Source organism: Thrips palmi, unplaced genomic scaffold, assembly GCF_012932325.1.
Source record: "Thrips palmi isolate BJ-2018 unplaced genomic scaffold, TpBJ-2018v1 HiC_scaffold_19, whole genome shotgun sequence".
Lineage (NCBI taxonomy): Eukaryota > Metazoa > Arthropoda > Insecta > Thysanoptera > Thripidae > Thrips > Thrips palmi.
The window spans coordinates 12,936,791-12,955,723 of record NW_023144628.1 but is presented as its reverse complement, the minus strand read 5'-3'; the positions used below and the strand labels follow the sequence as shown (position 1 = coordinate 12,955,723).

The 18,933-nt window shown below is 47.3% G+C and overlaps 1 protein-coding gene across 1 annotated transcript; it reads left to right on the top strand.

The window, feature by feature from the left end:
- Window positions 1-362: 362 nt before the first annotated feature.
- On the top strand, window positions 363-8,017 carry LOC117646021. The gene is made up of 5 exons (XM_034386644.1): window positions 363-432; window positions 2,672-2,848; window positions 4,647-4,814; window positions 5,455-5,647; window positions 7,955-8,017. The coding sequence occupies exons 2-4, from the start codon at window positions 2,846-2,848 to the stop codon at window positions 5,641-5,643; spliced, it is 360 nt and encodes a 119-aa protein (XP_034242535.1). The 5' UTR covers window positions 363-432; window positions 2,672-2,845; the 3' UTR covers window positions 5,644-5,647; window positions 7,955-8,017.
- The last annotated feature ends 10,916 nt before the right edge of the window (window positions 8,018-18,933 follow it).

The window sequence follows — 18,933 nt, the reverse complement described above, 5'->3', positions numbered from 1 at the left end:
TACATTAGGCGAAACTTCAAAATGTGGAAAAATTTGTGTGAACCGTCGTGTTACCTTTTGGTAGAGTGAAGTCGTTATTTTACAACAATAATCCCAACAATTCGTGTTGTAATTTTACAAATTAAAATTATAATTCGTAAAATAACCACAAGATTCATGAAATGACCGCGCGTAGTGTGCCAACCCCTTCAACACATCCGGTGCGTGCACGATGAATTGGAGCCAGACCGATGCGGTGACCGGGATAACTCGACAGCCAACAATGCCAGCACTTGAGTGTGGACGGTCACGCAAGCGTCACAAGGCTTTCATGGCGAGGTAGAGTGCTATGAAAGGACGACTGTTTGACGTGTATACAGAAAAGCATCGACGCGACCTTTGGTGGAAAGTGCGACGTACCTAGTTAACGCAAATCATCAGGCACGACCGCAGGTCAGACATGCTCCATGGCCTGATGTCGTGCGGAGCCCTTCTCTGGGGCGGCCAGACTAAACTGATGCTGCCAGTTTTAGTGTCACTAATTTCCACTGGAAGCGTTCATGCGGCATTTGCGGTGAGAGACACTGCTGTCCGAGTTTCACTTCTTTCACCAGTAAATACTCTACTAAATTATGTGTGTGCACAGAAATAGCATGCTTCAGGACGAGGGGACATGATCTGGAATTTCAGTGCACAAATCTTTGCATTGTACCATAAAAGCGAGTAATGTGGACCAGCCGCGACATTCTTCTCTGCGATCGGTGCTGCCGCCTCGCGGAGGCCTCGAAAACAGTTTCTGGCACTATCAACCGAACTTGCATGTACCGTGGTTCAAATTGTGCCAATGAGACGGTGCTCCAAGACTCACAGTGAGATATCAGCTCAATTTAAAGCAAATTTTAAGAAACTTATTTTTTTTGGCGTTTTTGACGTTTTAATGACAAACTTCAGTTGTCGAGCATCAACTACATATAATGCTGCCGTTTCTGGTATTTATTCTTGTTTCCTCATGTTTTGAGACTACGTCTGTCGAAACTTGCCTCTCACAATCGAGTTGTTGATAACTTATGTGGTAAAATGTGAAAAATTGTAACTTTACAGGGTAATTTGGACCACGTTAAATGACAGATACTGAGAAAAGTTTTAAGTGTTTTGTCTTCGAAATCGAAATTTAAACTAGTTTAGATTGATTGTGTTTCACGGATTTTATTAGATAAGGCGCGGAGCGTTTTTAATGTCAAATTCCACAATGTTTTGCTTTTATCAAAAGTCCCTATTTTGATGGCGCAGGAGCTCTTGTCGCGAGATTCAAGTGAGGCACCCAAGACCAACACACTCCGAAAAGCTTTTTTAAGTCTTTGAAGCCAATTAGAAACCCAAATCACCCATCATAGCTGAAAAATTCTAGGGGTGGTCCATATTACCCCAAACTAGGGAGTAATACGGACCACTCTTTGCACAGCTGTTACTCTACAAAGAAGCTGAAGCATAACTTGCCGTTTGAGCCAAAAGACGCGGGAAGGATGGTAGATAATATATTTAATTGGAAACCCAAACCCCTTCAGTTTTCAGAAATCAAAAAACATATAATGCCTTCCCCTTTTCTACGATTTATTCTTTTCCTGGTGTTTTGAATTTAGCCAAACTTCCTCCAAATTTCGGTTTTTGAAACTTGGGGGGGGGTAAAAATGACCAAAAATTACAACTTTATTAGGTTAATTTGGACCACCGTTTAATGCGCGAATGAGAAAAGTTGGTTTTTCCAAAAATTTCAAAATTTAAAAAAGTTTTTGTTGGTTTCGCCGCAAACATTAGAAAAAGGGCCCGCATCGAGCGTTTTTTAAATGAAATTGCAAATGTTTGCATCTAAAGCCCGCATTTTGAGCTCGCAGGAGCTTTGCGGAAAGATTCAAGCCGAGGGGGAGCCAAAAAACACTCCGAAAAGTTTTTTAACTTTAAAATTAAACAAATTTTACCCAAATAGCTGAAAAATTCTTTTGGGTATGTTACAAAATAAAACCTCAAACTATTTTGAGTGTTTAGGCCCCACCTTTGCCAGCTTTTAAAACTGTCCCCAAATAAGCTAAGGCAAACCCTTTGGCGTCCAGCCCCAAAACAGACGGGGGAAAGGGTTTAATAACATAAAAATTGTTTCAAGAAACGCTGTACCCCTGGCAGTTTTGTTGTAACTCTAAAAAAATGAAAATTTTTCCTCTTCTACGTGTCGTTTTTCTGGTGATTTCAAAAACCCAAAGTTTTTGGGTATGACCCCCTTCATTTATGCTTCTGCCTTCCGCATGTAGGAGCAGAGCAACAGTGTATGAGCAGGTACACGCCACCTGGCGGGTACACTCGTGTAAATTTTGTCAGAATGTCTGAAACCTGTCTCGGATCCTAAACGAAATTTGCACTTATCGGAAAGCTGAAATCTTGACATTCTATGTTGAACTGAAGGCCATCGATGTCGGAACAAGTTTTCAGAGGCTCAGCTCTCAAAATTGCAAGAATTTGGGGCAGGATTTCAGACATGTTTCGTTTCTAACATTCTGACAGTGTACAAGGGAAGCGTTTGCGGCATTTGCTGTACACACTGTTTTACACTGCCCGCCCCTGCCACGGACACTGGCTCATTCTTTGCCAATTGGCGCTGCACCGTCCCCTCACAACGAAATTTCGCTCACGATTCTTCAAGGGGCCGTACACGATCACAGTCCGCTCGCTGGGCTCCTGTCCTAAATCAGAGTACGACGCCGATGACGACCTCATCATAGAGGGAGTCCTACACTCTAATCGTTCCAGCAAGGACCACCTCCTCTTCGACGGCTACTTTCAGGTGAAAAACAACGCGCTGACGCGAGGTGAAAGCATGGTGAGTGCCGTCCCGTTGCACATGTACACGAGATTCTTTGTGTCGCGACCGCTATTGAAAAGTTGCATTTTTCAAATTGAGCCCCATAGTGGAAACATTTGTTGCAGATGAGACGTACTACAGAGTTAGCAGTCAAACATGAAATTTAGAGCCCATTACCTTCCTCCAAATCCACTTCAAGAGGGTTTTTCAGCCTAGTTAAGCAATATCTCAAAAAATTCTCCTACGCATAGTATTTCCACGTGAACTGATGTTATGGACATTTTTCACTTCTTTGGCTCATATTCATTAAAGTGTGGCATCAACAAGACATGGGACCCACCAAATTTATTTTAGCGTTGCTTTTCAGAAAAAATCTCGTTTAACGAACGTTAATGAAAGCAGATGATACTCGTTTGGTTTTCTTCTACGGGATAGTAAGGGGCTCATTACAAAGATATAGTATTCAATAACAGCAAAAGTATCGATATACATCGGCAACTTTGGCCCGTCCCGTCAACCCATTCAGGACTGGGCAAATATCGCCTATTTTCAACCCAAACGGGATGTGAACCTGAGTCTGAGGTCAAAATAGTTGTTATTTTCGTCATCAGCACCCTCAAAAACATCAAAAACAATGCAAAAACTCGGATAAAAAGAATGGACAAAATACACCCCACTGGGATTTGAACCCGGATCCGAACTTCTCTGATTCGCTTGTAACTGGCACCGTTGGTTTTGTTTCGTCGCCCCGATTCTAAAAATACCCCTACATGCCCTTCTAGCTGTATCCGTTGCCGAAATCCTCCTGGATCCCATGTAGACCATGATGCACCTGCAGCAGTGCCCCCGGGGCTCGGATCGGATTTGCTGCCACCGGGCGGTTCTAAGGGTCACCCCAGGAGGCTGCACACCAAATTTGGTCAAGATCGGACCACGGGAAGTCCTCGGACGAACGGACGCACCTTATGCCCGTCCCTCCGTTTTTTTTTTTTTTTTTTTTTTTTTTTTTTTTTTACAAAAACATAGACCAAAATTCAAAGACCCGAGCGAGCTGGCCGGTGTTGGTACTGTGCCGAGCCGTGGCCAGCCGTGGCCTGCACCGCCCGCCGCCGCGCCGAGCCCGAGCGCCCCCGGGCCGGGCCAAATCGGGAGGCCTTGGTTTTTGGACTCTCGATTAAAAGCTAGGTGACACCTTTCTGTGTCTTGTAGTTGTAGTTTTAGGTATGTTTTTAAGTAAAGGTATCATCTGCTAAAAAGACACTTGAGTATCAGGATTTTTACTATTTTCTTGAAATTTTAGTGACATGCTGTCTTATAAACACAGCTTATGATTTTGGAATGGTCCCAGTATCTTACTACTAGTGCCACGGATCATCAAGTATGAACCGATGAAGTGAAAAGTGCCCAGAACATCAGTTTACGTTGAAATACTTGGCGTAGGAGAATTTTTCAAGATACGACTGTAAATAGCCGAAAATTCCTCTTCGACTAGATTTGGGGCTAGGTATTGCTCTCCAAACTTCAAATTTTGCTATTTACTATGAAATGCTTGAAATTTACAATGAATAGATAGTGGGACTCAATTTGAAGAAATAAGATTTTCAGTAGCACCTCCCCTTAAAACCCACCTTGTATCAATCCCATTCCAAGAACGTGACACCACATTGAAACGAGCATGGACAAAATGCCACGTTCCTTTAAATATTATTGACTCAAGCGCCCGCGCCGAGGACAGTTCAGTTCAGTGTTGAGTTTCCTAAATGATCCTTAAGCTCCACGGGCAGTAAAATTAATAATGGCTTCTTTTGATCGACAGGTTAAGTTAGACGTCGCCAAGTGGGATACAGTGTCGGGATGGAGAGAGCACTTCTTCGTAGTGCCGCCACAAGACTTTTGTTTCGTTATGGAAGAAGTAGGAAAAGAGTTGGTAGTGTTACTTGCCACACACATCGATGGTTTCCCTCGAAAGTGTCCTGTTCCCAACGTAAGTCGTGAGCATTCGTAACCATGGTGTCACCACTCCAAAAACAGTTGTTTTACCAGGGGGTGGTAACACCCTAAAGCGGCAGTGAGGCGAAGCTCTCACTCCGATCTTGCTCCGTGCAGGGGTCACGGACTTCTTCGAGATAATAGAGTATTCTAGTCGTCACCGATCGAAGAACAAGAAGAAGAACAAAGCCGGAATTGGCCCCGGCAACATAACCTCCCAAACGTCTCTGAGTGGGCTAGTTTCTGAGTTTTCTGTGTCGAATCTCTTTCAAAAGCACTTTCGTTTGTTTCAAACACTTTTTGACTCAGGAAATAAAAATATTTGTCGACATTTCTCGTTGAAACCGGGCTTGATACCTACTCCGTTTCTTCACGGCTTCCGGTTTTGTTCTTCTTTATGTTCTTCGATCGGCGACGACTAGAATGCTCTATTCAAACTAGGCCATTGTTTGCAAATCACTTTGCACATATCGAAAGAGCATCACATAAGGGTGCAATAGACTCATTGGCAATCCCTTACCTGCTACTTCAGCCCTCGAACTCGGTACTCTAACTGCCAGCAAAATATTGGGGACGGCAATTCATAAACACCGGAGATATTGTCAAAAAACTCTTCAAGTTAGGTTTTGTTGCAGCGGACCTATAATGTCACTAACACGCCGTCCCGAGTCGGTCAGCTACGACATTTTCCTGTCCTGCCCTACGGTCGATTTCGCGCATACGCGATCGGCGTCTACTCCAAAAGACCAGAAGTCAAGAAACCTCGATTCTGCATCAAACTTATCGTAGACTTGACTGAAAAAGTCATAACGCATATAAGTTAGCAAGGTATCTATCTACTCTGTAAATCAAAGTGGGAGACCACACTTGCAAGCGTGGGACTCGTACACTAGTAAAAACATAGGCATTAAAAAAACGCCCATCAGGGCATGAACAATCTTTCACGCCCCGCAAAATCGTTCAATGGCCTTCGGAAGGGCGTGAATTGGTGTAGGACTTCCAAGGAAAGTTTTAATGCCCTTCGCGTCGTTACAGAGGCGTAAATCGTTTGCGCCCTTTACGGGCAAAGTTGCAATGCCTTCGTTTCACCGGTGTGGCTATTGACACTGAAAATCTATCGGCGTGACTTCTTGCCGCTGCAGGGGCGCTAATTAAGTGTCATGCTAAAATACGACATGACAGAAAATTCACGGCAAAAATCGGCGCGACTCAGAAATTCGTGCCATTTTTTGGCGTGAATTTCTTGTCCTGGCGGATTTTGGCACGACTTTCCTCATACAACGCATTGTGCGCACCAATCCACATGATACATTCACGCCAGATGACGGCGTGACGCACACTCTAAAAAAAGTTATAGAATTTTGTATCATTTTTGATGCAGGATTTTGTATCACCTGCATTGGTTACAAATATTTGTATAGGTGATATAGAATTTTGTAACAGATGTGCCGGTTACAGAAAAATGAATCATTTTGGACCTTGATACAGAAATTTGTTACATGAAGGTTACAATATTATGTTTGTAACATAACTGATACAGAAAATTGTAACTGGATACTAAATTCTGTATCAGAGATAAAAACATAATGTTTTAACGGCAAAATTGAACAGCAGTGCCCATAGAGACAAGTTAAACTTAGAGTTTTCATGTGCTTTTATTTTTCCCGACTCTGAATAAGAGATTCAGTCTCGTGTATGCTTGGCTGGCAAGGCCTCCGTCCCTTACCGCGCGCGCCTCAGGTCACCGGCTACCTGCGCCGCTCCCTCCACGGCGTCCGCACAGCGCAGTTGGTAGCGTGGCGGGCCGCCAACCCAGAGTTTGGGGTTCGATTCCCGACTTCTCAGAGTACATCTGGGAAAGTTGTAACTCGAAGAATGGCATAAGGACCTTCAACCAGACCCACAAAGACTACGTTCGAACAAAATTCTCATTTTGAAGCTTGATTTGGAAGAATAACGACTGTTTACAAATTTTGTAACCGTTACGAAATTCTGTAACCAAGTTACAAAGATAAAAATTGTATCCATCGTGATACAAATTTCTGTAACACATGTTATTGAAAAAGCTGCGTAACCATGTTAAAAAATTCTGTACTGATTTTTTTTAGAGTGCACACGTCGCCCTCTTTCGGCGTGAATTTCCTGTCACGCCATTTTTTGGCGTGACGAAAAGTGACTTTTTGTCTGGCCATAATTTGGCCATCGCTGTTAAGAGAAGTCATTATTTTACCACATTAATCCCAACAATTAGTGTTGTAATTTTACAAATAATTGGCTGAGCGATAGCGAAGCCTGTTACTCAGGTGGGGTTGAAAAATTTTTCCTGTCTGCGTGCGTGCGTGTGTGTGTGTGTGTGTCCGCGCTACTCCTCCTGAACGGCTCGGCCGATCTCTGTGAGATTTTGCACACTTTTTGGGTATGTCCTTGGCTCAGCACACGCGAAATTTCACTATCCTAGCTCAACTAGTTCGGTTTTTATAGCCGAAAAACACCTAAAAAACGGCGAAAAATCGAGTTTTCTGCAGGCAGATCACTTCTGTCTTGAGGAAAGGGGGGTCTGGGGGCGGAGCCCCCCAGCCTCGACAAGTTAAAAAGTCAGGCCAATGCAGCCCTAGGCACGAAATCAAATGCTGTTTTGACCTTCAATCACGCAAATTGGTATGCGGATGCCTGGAAAAGAAACCTAGCCTGCCGAAGGCAGGCAAGCGCCGCAGGCCAAGGTAGGTGTAACGCCAGGCGTGGGTTGTCATAACTGGCGCAGCATCGCGAAGCCTGTTACGACAAGACACGGTCTGGCGTACACCTACCTTGTAATTCGTAAAATAACCACAAGATTCATGAAATGAACAGTTGTCATATTTTCGACAAACTTTACTCATAAATTTAGGAATAAATTCGTAATTTTACGATGAAATCTTAATGTTACTGACGAAAGATCGTAGTTTTACTGATAAAATCGTTATCTTGCGCCTCTCGTTTTATCATGCGTGAACTTCTTTTCTTACAACTCAATCTTACTTTTATGCATATTTGCCTGTTAAATCTGTGCCACGAACTGCATTGGTTTTTTTTACAAAGTAAATTGTAAATTGACAAATTGTTCAACATTTTACAACCTGCTTCTTAAATTTACAGGTGAAATAGTTAATTTACAAGTCTAATTGTAAACACTATATCGAGAGCGGCGCCATCTTCCCGGGCCGTTGCACCGCGTCGCCGGAACAGGATGTCTGCGGCCACGTCTGCTTTTCGTCACCACCTCTTATGCTGCACCATGCTGATGTGATTTAAAATGCAGTGAAGTTGAAATTAAGTTCAAAATCAAAACTGACGGTAGGGTCAGTTGGGGTAATAATGGGACACTGAAAACTTGGGGAAAAATGGGACACTTTCTAATCTTGACGAGTTTTGGCATTTTGAAACGTCCTACAATGACATGTCTGTGCTTAAAATGATCAGGTGTCTAGTATTCCATTTTTCATACGGCGCCACAATGACTGCTCATAGAAATGGGAATTAAGAAATCAAGAAGAACATGGCAATTATGGTTTTTTTTTAAGATTGGGAAAATTTGCCGCAGGGGTCAGATCACTACAGAACCCCCAATAAACAGAAAAGTAAAGTATTATAGTGTTTTGGAAAGCTAAAAGAACGAGGATTTCGATCCACCAACTCATTTTGACATCAATGCATTCGTTAACTTGCAATTGTTGAATTTTCCGGTGGGGTAAGAATGGGACACCCCTTTGGGTAAAAATGGGACACTTTGTTAATGGTAAATTGTGGCCTTAGGGGAGAAAATTTTCAAAGTTGTTCGAATTGACATCTCTGAACGGAAATAGATTGGCCTCGCGCCTATACAAACAAAAAATGTCGACACATGCTATGGGTTTGGATGGATATTTAAAAAGTTAATGGGCTTTGAAATAAACAAATAGTCGCAAGAGATCAAATTGCACCCAAGTTCTTTTAAAGCGCAATGCCTTTTCATTTTTCATCCGAACCTGTGGCATGTGATGACATTTATTGTTCCTCGTGTTGAGACGGATCAAATTTTATAGTGGTGTCTATTTGGAAAACTTTGAGGCCTGTTTCAGCACTGCTAAGCCCCTGTCCCATTTTTACCCCAGCGTGTCCCATTTTTACCCCAAACTTACAAGTCCGAGTTATCATAGTTTATTTAACACAACTGCAAAATTAAATGACTTTTTGATCTTATTTTAACGCCGAATGGTGTGGAACAGAGCACCCTATCCTTTAAAAGCATTAGAAACACTCCAACTCGCCATTGCAGAGTTGTGGAAACCTTATTATTCAAACTGTCCCATTATTACCCCAACTGAACCTACTGTTTCCAGAATAATTTATTTGCTGAACCTCAGCACTGTCACAAGGGCATTCTCTCTGGGATTTGTTGTTGAATGCGTGTGTAATAGCACACTCCATATGTTACTGTACAATTTTGTATGTGGTGATGCATGGTTTCAAACCTATGTGACGTTTTGCATAAAATTGTACTCAAATTTGCATGAAATTATGCATTTTTAGGCACGCCCGACGGCGGTACAATTTTGTGTCTGCCGGGACAGTGGAACAAATTCTCATGAAAGTAAAATTTGCAGAAGGCATTGGACAAAATGTATCGCTAGGGAGGCACAAAACTGTATCACCGTTGGATGTGCTTAAAATTGCACCATGCTTGGGGCAAAAAAAGTCCTGTGACGTTTAGTGTGTGTGGATTGCCATCCCCAATGTTTTGCTGACAAGAGTACCTCCTCAGGGTCCTTTGATGCCAATATGGTCCAAAAAGTATGATAGTGTATTTTGGGAATTCAAAATTGAGGTCAACAACTTGTTTTTTTGGTAAAAGTTGGGGGTTCCAAGTTTGTTTATCACTCTATTATGTTGACCATTACTGTTTCAACCCATCTGAGCACTTGAATACACTTAAATAAAAACCTGCGTATTCGTAAGTCTTGAAATTTTATCAGAAATTAAAAAAAAATCACCACTGCCAAAGTCCTGAAAAATTGTTCAAAAAATGTATTGGCGTGTTTCTCGCGTGGTAGGCTACGAAAGATAATGTTGGAGTCCGGATCTGAGGAAGTGCGTTTTGAAACATGATGGTTTGACGTGGAATGCCCCCATAGCATTCGGAATCTGTGTTCCTTTGCAAATTTATTCTCCTTGTTACGATGTATTCCTCCTGTAGAGAGGCACATCACGCTGGGGTGCGGGACAGAACTCCCTCGGCCTCCGCGCTATCGCCCAAATTGCTGGCGGTATTTGTCGCGTTTCCCCTCAGACCGCTACCGCCGTGCAAGGTAGGCAGCCCAACCGGCAGTGGTGACCGCTGAGTTGCCTACCTCACGAGGGTCCCAAGTACCCAGCTCGTTGGGCGGACAATGTCTACACTCATTCCAGGAACGTGGCAGTGCGTCGAAACGAATGTGACAAAAAGTGAGGTTTCTTTGAACAGTGTGACGTGAATAAGCTAATGTATTGCCGATTCGCGTTAATTCTGATGCCACTCTCCACTGTTCATCGAAAGAAGGTGTTTACCGTACCCTGGGATACAGCATGCTGTATCCCTGTGTCTGCAGACACTGTGCCTGCAGGAGCGGCGTTCACTGTACCCTGGGAACCCGCAGCCACAGTACCTTGGGAACTGTTCAGACTCTGCCTTCAGTATAACTGTAAAATAAAGGCGAAATTCTTTCTTTCTAGAAAGGCGAGATTACCCTTTGTCTCTGACGCATGTACCAGTATGCGTAATTATGGCAGCCAGAGCAGCTGCCAGATTAAAACTACTTAAATAGCGTAAAAAAAGAACTATTTGTGTGTAATTAGGGCGATAAGGCAACTGCACTCTCATTTCAGGAACGTGACATCACGTTGAAACGATCGTGACAAAATGTCACGTTCGTTTGAGCATTGTGTCACATTCGTTTGGGTGTGAATTGGTCAAAAGTCACCTTGTTCACATTCAAACGAACGTGACACAATGCTCAAACGAACGTGACATTTTGTCACGTTTAGTGTGTAAAAGACGCGGAATGCCACGTGAAATGTAATCCATGTGATGAATAAACAATTATGAACCTAACCCAGTAATGTTACTAAAGTGACTTGTAAGGGGGTGGCGGGCTAGAGGGGACACAATAAACAGCCGAATGGCGAACGCGCAAAAAGTCGCGTCGCCCCCACTGGAACAGAAGGAACTGCCTTCAATGACTGTAAAGCAAATACGTAAGTCTCACGAAATAAACGAGAGTGACCCCACGGCAAAGATCCAACACGGAGACGAGTGCGCGAAACAGAGCAAATCGGAGTAAAGCCTTCAAAAGAGAGCGAAAAGAGTTCAGAGGGAACGGCCGCCATAGCGCCGCGTTCCCCTCAGCCACACGGCCATTCGAGCCCGAAGGGTGGCCTACCTGCCCGGCGCACCGGTCCCGCGAGCGCACCCGGCTTGACGGCCGGCCGCCGCGACGTGCCCAGCGACACGCGCCCATGACGCGTGCCGGGCGAATCGCTGGGCCCACGACCTCTTCAACGTAGGCCCGGCCGAGGTCGGGCCGGGGCGGGCCGGGGTGGACTCCGGCACTACGCCGGCGCACCACCCCGGACCACGGCTGCAGGAGGGCACCACACTCGTGTAAATTTTGTCAGAAGATCAGAAACATGTCTTAAATCCTGATCAAAATTCGCGCACCTCTGAAAGCTGAAATTCTGAAAACTTATGCTGATATTGATGGCCTGAGTTCTGCAGAATGTCAGAATATGTTTTCAGCTTTCAGAGATGCGCGAATTTTGATCAGGTTTTTAGACACGTTTCCGACATTCTGACAAGATTTACACGAGTGCTGCGGAGCGGGCCTCAGTTCTGACCACCCACGCTCTGCCACGACACGCCCACGCGGCTCCGCTACGATCCGAGTCTACGGTGTTACTCTGCCCGACAGTGTAGTGACAGAGTGTTGTTATTGGACTCTACAGTCCACGGACCCGAAAAGTGAGTGAGTGTTACCCATCCCGGACCCACCCGGACGGTGCCCCCTGTGCGACCCCTTCCGGAGTGCCGCGCAGCCATCACCGACTGAACCACCGAGCATCACTGCGCTGGAACCTAGGGGTGACCCACTGTAAAATTTTGTGTACAATGACTGTGTGAATGTGCAGGAATGTGCAAGATTTCTGGCGTTTTTGCCACACATGTTGCCTACTTACAGGCGTTTTTGCCACCTGAATGTGGTCACATTTTGTACAACGAAGGTGGGAAGCTGTTCCCCCCTCGGCTGGAACCTGTCCCACGGCTGCGTGGGCTCGAGGCCACGGCTACCACCCACGCTACGCTGCTATTCACGCCGCCGGGTGCTGACGCGACGGACTCGTCGCCACGCCGCCCCTGTGAGGCCGCTGGCGGAGCGTCCAACGCTACGATCCAAACGCTATGAGTACAGCGCCAATTGGTGCGAATTGGTGCCGAGGACCCCCAGGGGGTCTTATCGGCCTGCATGCGTTTCTCGGCCAGCCAGCATGTTCCGAACGTCAAGTCTTCCGAATGCGAGGGCCTTTCTCGCCAGGGCAAACAACTTGGTCAAAATTTGTACACCGTTATTTCAAATTCGCGTTATTACATTGTTAAACGTTATTTCAAGGGTATTTCAACGTTATTTCACGCTATTTCAAGAGAAATGTACACCAAAATTCAAGTTGTTTGCCCCTCGCCTTCTTCCAAACGATGCGGGCACTCCGCCCATCTCTCTTGCTCTTGCTGACTTTTATGGGATAGACAAGGATAATTGCTAGCGGGCGAGACACCGGGCGAGAACCGGTGGCGTCGAGCCAGCGCTCTGCTGCCTCGGCTCACGTCGGCCGCGCGAGCCCACTGTCTATCCTTGTCCCTCCCATATAACGAGGCGAGAGAGAGAGAGAGAGAGAGAGAGAGAGAGAGAGAGAGAGAGAGAGAGAGAGAGAGAGAGAGACTCAATGCCGGCCTGGACTTGTGTTTCTCGCCTATCTTTCCTCTTGCGGTCCATTCACTGCGGCCCGAAAAGCGCCTGAGCGACCCGCGTGTCTGAGACCCCTGCTCATACCTCAATCTTCCCGTGGAGCCAACAATAATTGGAGGTGCGAGCCCTGCCCAGGCACCAGGCAAACCCACTAATTGTGTACACTGTTTTTTCCCACTTTTATTCACTTGAAGTAGTGGGCGGTAGATTGATGTTTTCACAAACGCCGCCGTGCGTTCCAAAATAATATTGCTTCCACTGTTTTTTAACGAACGTGGGTCTTACTCGTTGAAATGTGAATTTTGTTTTATCAAAATTGAAAACGCCCACGTTTGCTTGAATACGATGTCACACGGTTGAACTTGACACGTCCGTTCGCGTGCATACACTTCCTGGTGCATGCCGTCGCTTATGCGTGCATACAAGCAAGTGTGTGCCTGCCAGGCATGCACCAGGCAGTGTGTGCCTGCCAGGCATGCACCAAAAAGTGTGTGCCTGCAGGCATGCACCAAAAAGTGTGTGTCTGCAGGCATGCACCAAAAAGTGTGTGCCTGCAGGCATGCACCAAAAAGTGTGTGCCTGCAGGCATGCACCAAAAAGTGTGTGCCTGCAGGCATGCAGCAAAAAGTGTGTGCCTGCAGGCATGCACCAAAAAGTGTGTGCCTGCAGGCATGCACCAAAAAGTGTGTGCCTGCAGGCATGCACCAAAAAGTGTGTGCCTGCAGGCATGCATCAAAAAGTGTGTGCCTGCAGGCATGCACCAAAAAGTGTGTGCCTGCAGGCATGCACCAAAAAGTGTGTGCCTGCAGGCATGCACCAAAAGGTGTGTGCCTGCAGGCATCCACCAAAAAGTGTGTGCCTGCAGGCATGCACCAAGAAGTGCACTTGAGTTTGCAGAGCGTGTGTAGACGGACTGCAGAGAAGCGCGGCATCTCGAGAGGGGGAGGGGGTCCAGTGGCGCCCACTGAAATTTCATTTAGGGGGAGCGACTGATATTCAGCCCCTTACAACCCCCTTTTTCCTCTTCTCTTCTTTTTCCTCTCCTTCTTTTCTTTTCTTCCCCTCCTTTCCTTTTTCTCCCCTTTCCCTTTCTCTTTTCCCCTTCCCTCACCCACCACCGCAACCACCCACCCACCCCAAATCAGGGTCTGCGGCCGCAGACCCTGCACCCACGTGTTGGCGCCACTGAGGGGGTCGCGGGGCTCTGCGCGACGCGTGTCACGCACTTCGTGAGTATAGACAGCTGCGTGTGGAGGCCACACGCCGCGCGCGCAACTCGAGCCCCGCCAGCCACCCGCGCGGTACTACACACGGCACGGGGCACGGTGCGGGACGCGGCACGCTCCGCGGCACCTCTGCTCGCTCATAATCTTCTAGCCCGAGGGGGCAACCACTCTAGAAATCTTGTGTCCCCTTGAGCGCAAGAAATCTCTGGAAATCCAAAATCTTGTCCCCCAAAAGGCAAAAATACAAGCAAATTTTGGGCGTTATACTCGGCATAATTTCGGTTTAAATCTTGCGAAATTCGACGAAATCTTTAGCCTGAATATAAATCTTGTGTCCCCACTGTGGCAAAAAGCTACGAAAAATCCTGTAAACAGCTTGTGGTAATTCTCCGTAGGCCCCTTTTCAATATTCTCCGTAGGCTCTTACAGTAATTTCTGTAGGACCGCACAGTATTCTCCGTAGGACCGCACAGTGATCTCCGTAGGACTATACAGTCTTCGAGGTCCTACGGAGAAGACTGTGCGGATTTACAGAGAATACTGTGCGGCCCTACGGAGAATACTGTAAGAGCCTACGGAGAATATTGATAAGAGGGCTACGGAGAATCCTGGCAAAAAAATTAACAGGATTTTCCGTACCTTTTTGCCACAGTGCCCAAACATCCGGTATGGTTGTCCCCTCGTTCAAGCCACGCAGCCAGCCGTCTGATTCCGAGCACTGCTTTCGTCGCTCTGTCTCTCTCGCACCCATGGGGCGGTCCGTAGGGATGCGAGAGAGATAGAGTGACGAAGCAGTGTTCGGAATCAGACGGCAGCCGCTGCCTAGCCAGCCATGCGCTCGGCCTGTTCTGTGCATGCTAGTCACGCAACGAGGCAACCGCTGCCTCGCCAGCCGGAAACTCGGTACTCTCCGCACGAGAGTACAATATTTCAGAACAAACTCGGTAAGCAATTTTGCCGCTGGACCGTCCGAACCTGGCAACTACGGAACTCGACGAAACTTCTGTTCTTTTGATATCCTTACCCACACACAAAATGTTGCGCACAATTTTGTACGAGACATCACAGTTTTTTGTGCACACGAAATTTCCGTGCAATTATTGTACGAAAAAATGCACATTTTTAGCCATACAAAATTGTACAAAATTTTGTACAAGTTTGTACGAAAAGTTCGTGTGCACAAAAAATTGTGATGTCTCGTACAAAATTTGTACAAAAACATTTAATGTGCCTTTACGTTAGTCACATTGAACAAGTTCGGACGATCCGTGCTTTTTCCCGCACTTCCGTACCACAGTCTCCCGAACATTTTCTGTGCAAAAGGCCGGAACTTTTCTGTACAGTGGCTGCCTGTAGACTGGATTCCGAAAGTCGTGTTCGTCGCTCAGTCGTTTCCTCTCTCTGCGTCTCTCTCTCTCTCTCTCTCTTAGGTATAGGGCACGCCTCATGAGTGCGAGAGAGACAGGACACTCGAAATCAGAACCAGTCTGCTGCCTCATCAGGCGCCCGGCTCTGAGCTCCACGCGGCGCTCGTCACTCTGTCCCTCCAGAGGACGTTTCGACTCTCACGGTGCCATGCCGTGCCCTGCCGTGCCACGTCGTGCCGCGTTGTTGGATAGCACGAAGCGGCGCGCACACTGCAGGAAATAACCACAACAAAAGTACACAAATTTCTGGCAAATTTTTTATCAGGAATTTTGTGTACTTTTCAAGTACAACAATTGTAGTACAAAGTACAATGGAACCGGCATGACGAGTGCTGTGCAGTCCAGGGCTCGTTGTGGTTTGTACAATTCTCGTTGTACTTTTATTGTACAGTTTTTGTTGTACTTTTGTTGTACTATCAACACTTTTTCTTGCAGTGCAGTGGGCGGGCCGGAAGGCCGGCACAGATGGCCAGAACTCACGACGCATTTTGAGCTCCAGAGTCGCTAAATGGACCTCGGACCGAACGTGTGACCCCACTAATAAGCTCTCCGAAGGAAGAATCCATTGGTGGGGTGACACGTTGGGTTCGGGAGCTCAAAATGCGTCTACAGTTTTGGCCGCCTGGGCCGGTCTTCTGGCCCACTGTGCGCCGGCGTAGCTGGTGTACGCTTACAATTCCATCTGGAATTTTCCGGAATTTTCCCTGGATTTTCGTCTGGATTAGAAATTATGAGCGCTGTTAGGCCTCATACCACTCTTAGGCCTCGCTGTCCCACTAAATAACATACTTGATTTTTCGAAAACATTTCGCGAGGTTGCAACGAAGCAATGTTTTTAACTGAATATTCTGGTCGCTTCGTGGCCTCATCTCTCCGACGGACTGGTTCAGAACGGGTCGATTTGTCTCCCTTTAGGACCCATTCCGAGTGCGAGAGAGGGAGAGAGACACCTTCTCCTCTTACTCGGAAGCAGCCTGTTGCTACGTGCCTCCGGGCCCCCCAGTCCCAAAAAACCATGGAGCATCCCATGAGTCATGGGACGCCATGGGACACCATGGGCCGATTTTTCCCATGGGGTAGATATCCCATTGATTTTTTGCACCATTTCCCATGGTGTTGAGCAACCCATGGGGAGATGCCCCATGGTGTGTCCCATGGGAGCTCTTCCTTGCCATGACAGAGTGTCTAGAAAGATCAATGTATGAAGTGCCTCCGTCTGAGAGGGTCATCACCCACATTAATGTCCGCCTAAGGTGAACTTTTCACGATACAACCGATTTTGAAACTAGATTTTGTCTACAAGTCACCGTTGACATGATATTACGTAAACGTAAAAATTAGACGGAGACTTTAACGCACGGGCAGGAATTCCATCCCATGGGAATGGCGACACCATGAGAAAGTTCACACCATGGAGAGGCCCTCCCATGGTGTTCATCCCGCGCCATGGGAAATCACCTCTATTTTCAATGGGAGGCCACTTACCCATGGTGCTGACCCGCGGTCTCATGGGATTTCAGTTAGGTCCCATGGAATATGACTCATGGGATCCCATGCGACCCATGGTTTTTTGGGACTGGGCCCTACCATGGACCACTCCGTCTACCGGTCTTGTGTCCTAGTCAGGCGGCTCATTCTGCCCCCTCCGCTCCCCGTCCCCACACCCCGTTTCCGTCCGTCCGTCCGTCTCTCTCTCTCTCTCTCTCTCCCTCCCCGCTTATCCCCCTCTCTCGTCACTGTTCCTAGTCCCAGTCCCCAGTCCACCTCAGTCCTCAGTCTTCGCCTAGCCTTCGGCACGCTCGCATCCAGCGCCAGCCCGCGGCGTCTGCGCCGAGCGGCCAGGCTGCTTGCTCCTGCTCCTCAAGTAGCGGCTCCTGGACGACCGCCTCCCAAGCCGACGGCAGCCGGTGTCCAGAACCTCGGCGTCAACGGCGGCTGGGGCGGCTCGTATCCGGGACCTCGGCGTCGACGGCGGCTGGTGTTCGGGACCTCGGCGTCGACGGCAGCTGGTGTCCGGGACCTCGGCGTCGACGGCAATGCTTGTCCGGGACAACGACGCGCAGGGTGCCGGAAGCCGACCTGCTGCAGAGGCAGCTACGCCGACGGGGGCTCCAGGGTGTCGCGTTGCGGCGCCTGGCGGTGCCACGTAGCAACGCGACCGACCGCCATCTTGGAGTCCGGGCGGCGAGGTCACGCGGCGTCGTCCGCACCGACCCACGCGACGACTCTACGGGATTTGCGTGCGTCAGCCCTACTCACAACAAATAACAAGGTTGGTACAACGTAAAACTACGGTTTTGCAGAAAGATGCTTTTTCTTTAAAATCCGTGTTTTCAGTACGTACCTGAGCTTGCTGCTCTTTGGCAGAAAGAAAGTTTAATTCGTCATCACAATTATGGTTTTTCGGTTTTGGAACCGCCATTCCAACGGACCTGGCATGAATGACAAATGAATGAACTGAATGAATGCGGCAAGCGCCTGCGCGCGTTGGACGGACGCCTCCCAGCGGGCGTTGGTGCACGGTGGGCTGCCTATCTCCACGGCGCGCGCGCGCCTCACCCTTGAGACAGAACAACAGCGCAGTTCCGCTTCGCGCCTCTATTGTTGTTTCCAACTATGGCCGATGGGGATTAAAATTCTGGAACCGATGCCTGATTGTAATTTTATTTGAAAATTGTCGCTTTTAGTACCAATGTCGCGAAAGAATCGAGTCTCTCTAGTTTTTTTGGTCACAGCGTCAAAACCTTTCTTTTTTAGGGGGTACAATAACCAATCCGATTGTACGATGAACAGAGACCTACCTGCCTAGCTTAATATAACCTTCTCGGATAAGATGCTGTGGCCGAAAAACTCGGCCACGCTTTTGCTTCACATTAGTACCACAATTCGGATTCGAGTGGATTTTTTTAAAGGGAACATTAGCTAGCTGCCACTGTCTTTTTCCAACTATTTTGTTCTTTGTTCCTCAGGTTTCAAGCAACCTCCGCTCGTCTCGGCTCTGGAAAAACGGCTCCACGGCTGCACAGCCGCACTGAGGAAAGCTGCTTGATGGGTTGCCTGCCTCCGCGGCGCTCAGCACCACCAGAAGTTCAGAGGCCGAGCCCTTTCTTGAACCAAGAAAGTTGACTTGCAGTAAGGGAATTCACTTGAATAATTCATTGATGCAAGTCAATTTCCTTGGTTCCAGAACGGCTTTTCTGGGTGCCGTGTCGGAATTGGGTGATAGGCTCCGCAGCGTCTGCAGCCACCTCGTGCACTGTTTGACTTCGTGGCTCTTCTTCTCCGTGGATGGATCGGCCCTTTAGAACACACTAAATTTCCATGAAGTTTTTTTGTGCATAAATTGAACACAAAATTGTGCATGTGTTTTAAAATGCACGACTTGGTGCGTAACTAAGCACGAAACTGTCTGTAGTTGCGCACTGTTTCGTGCGTTCAGCCATGCTCAA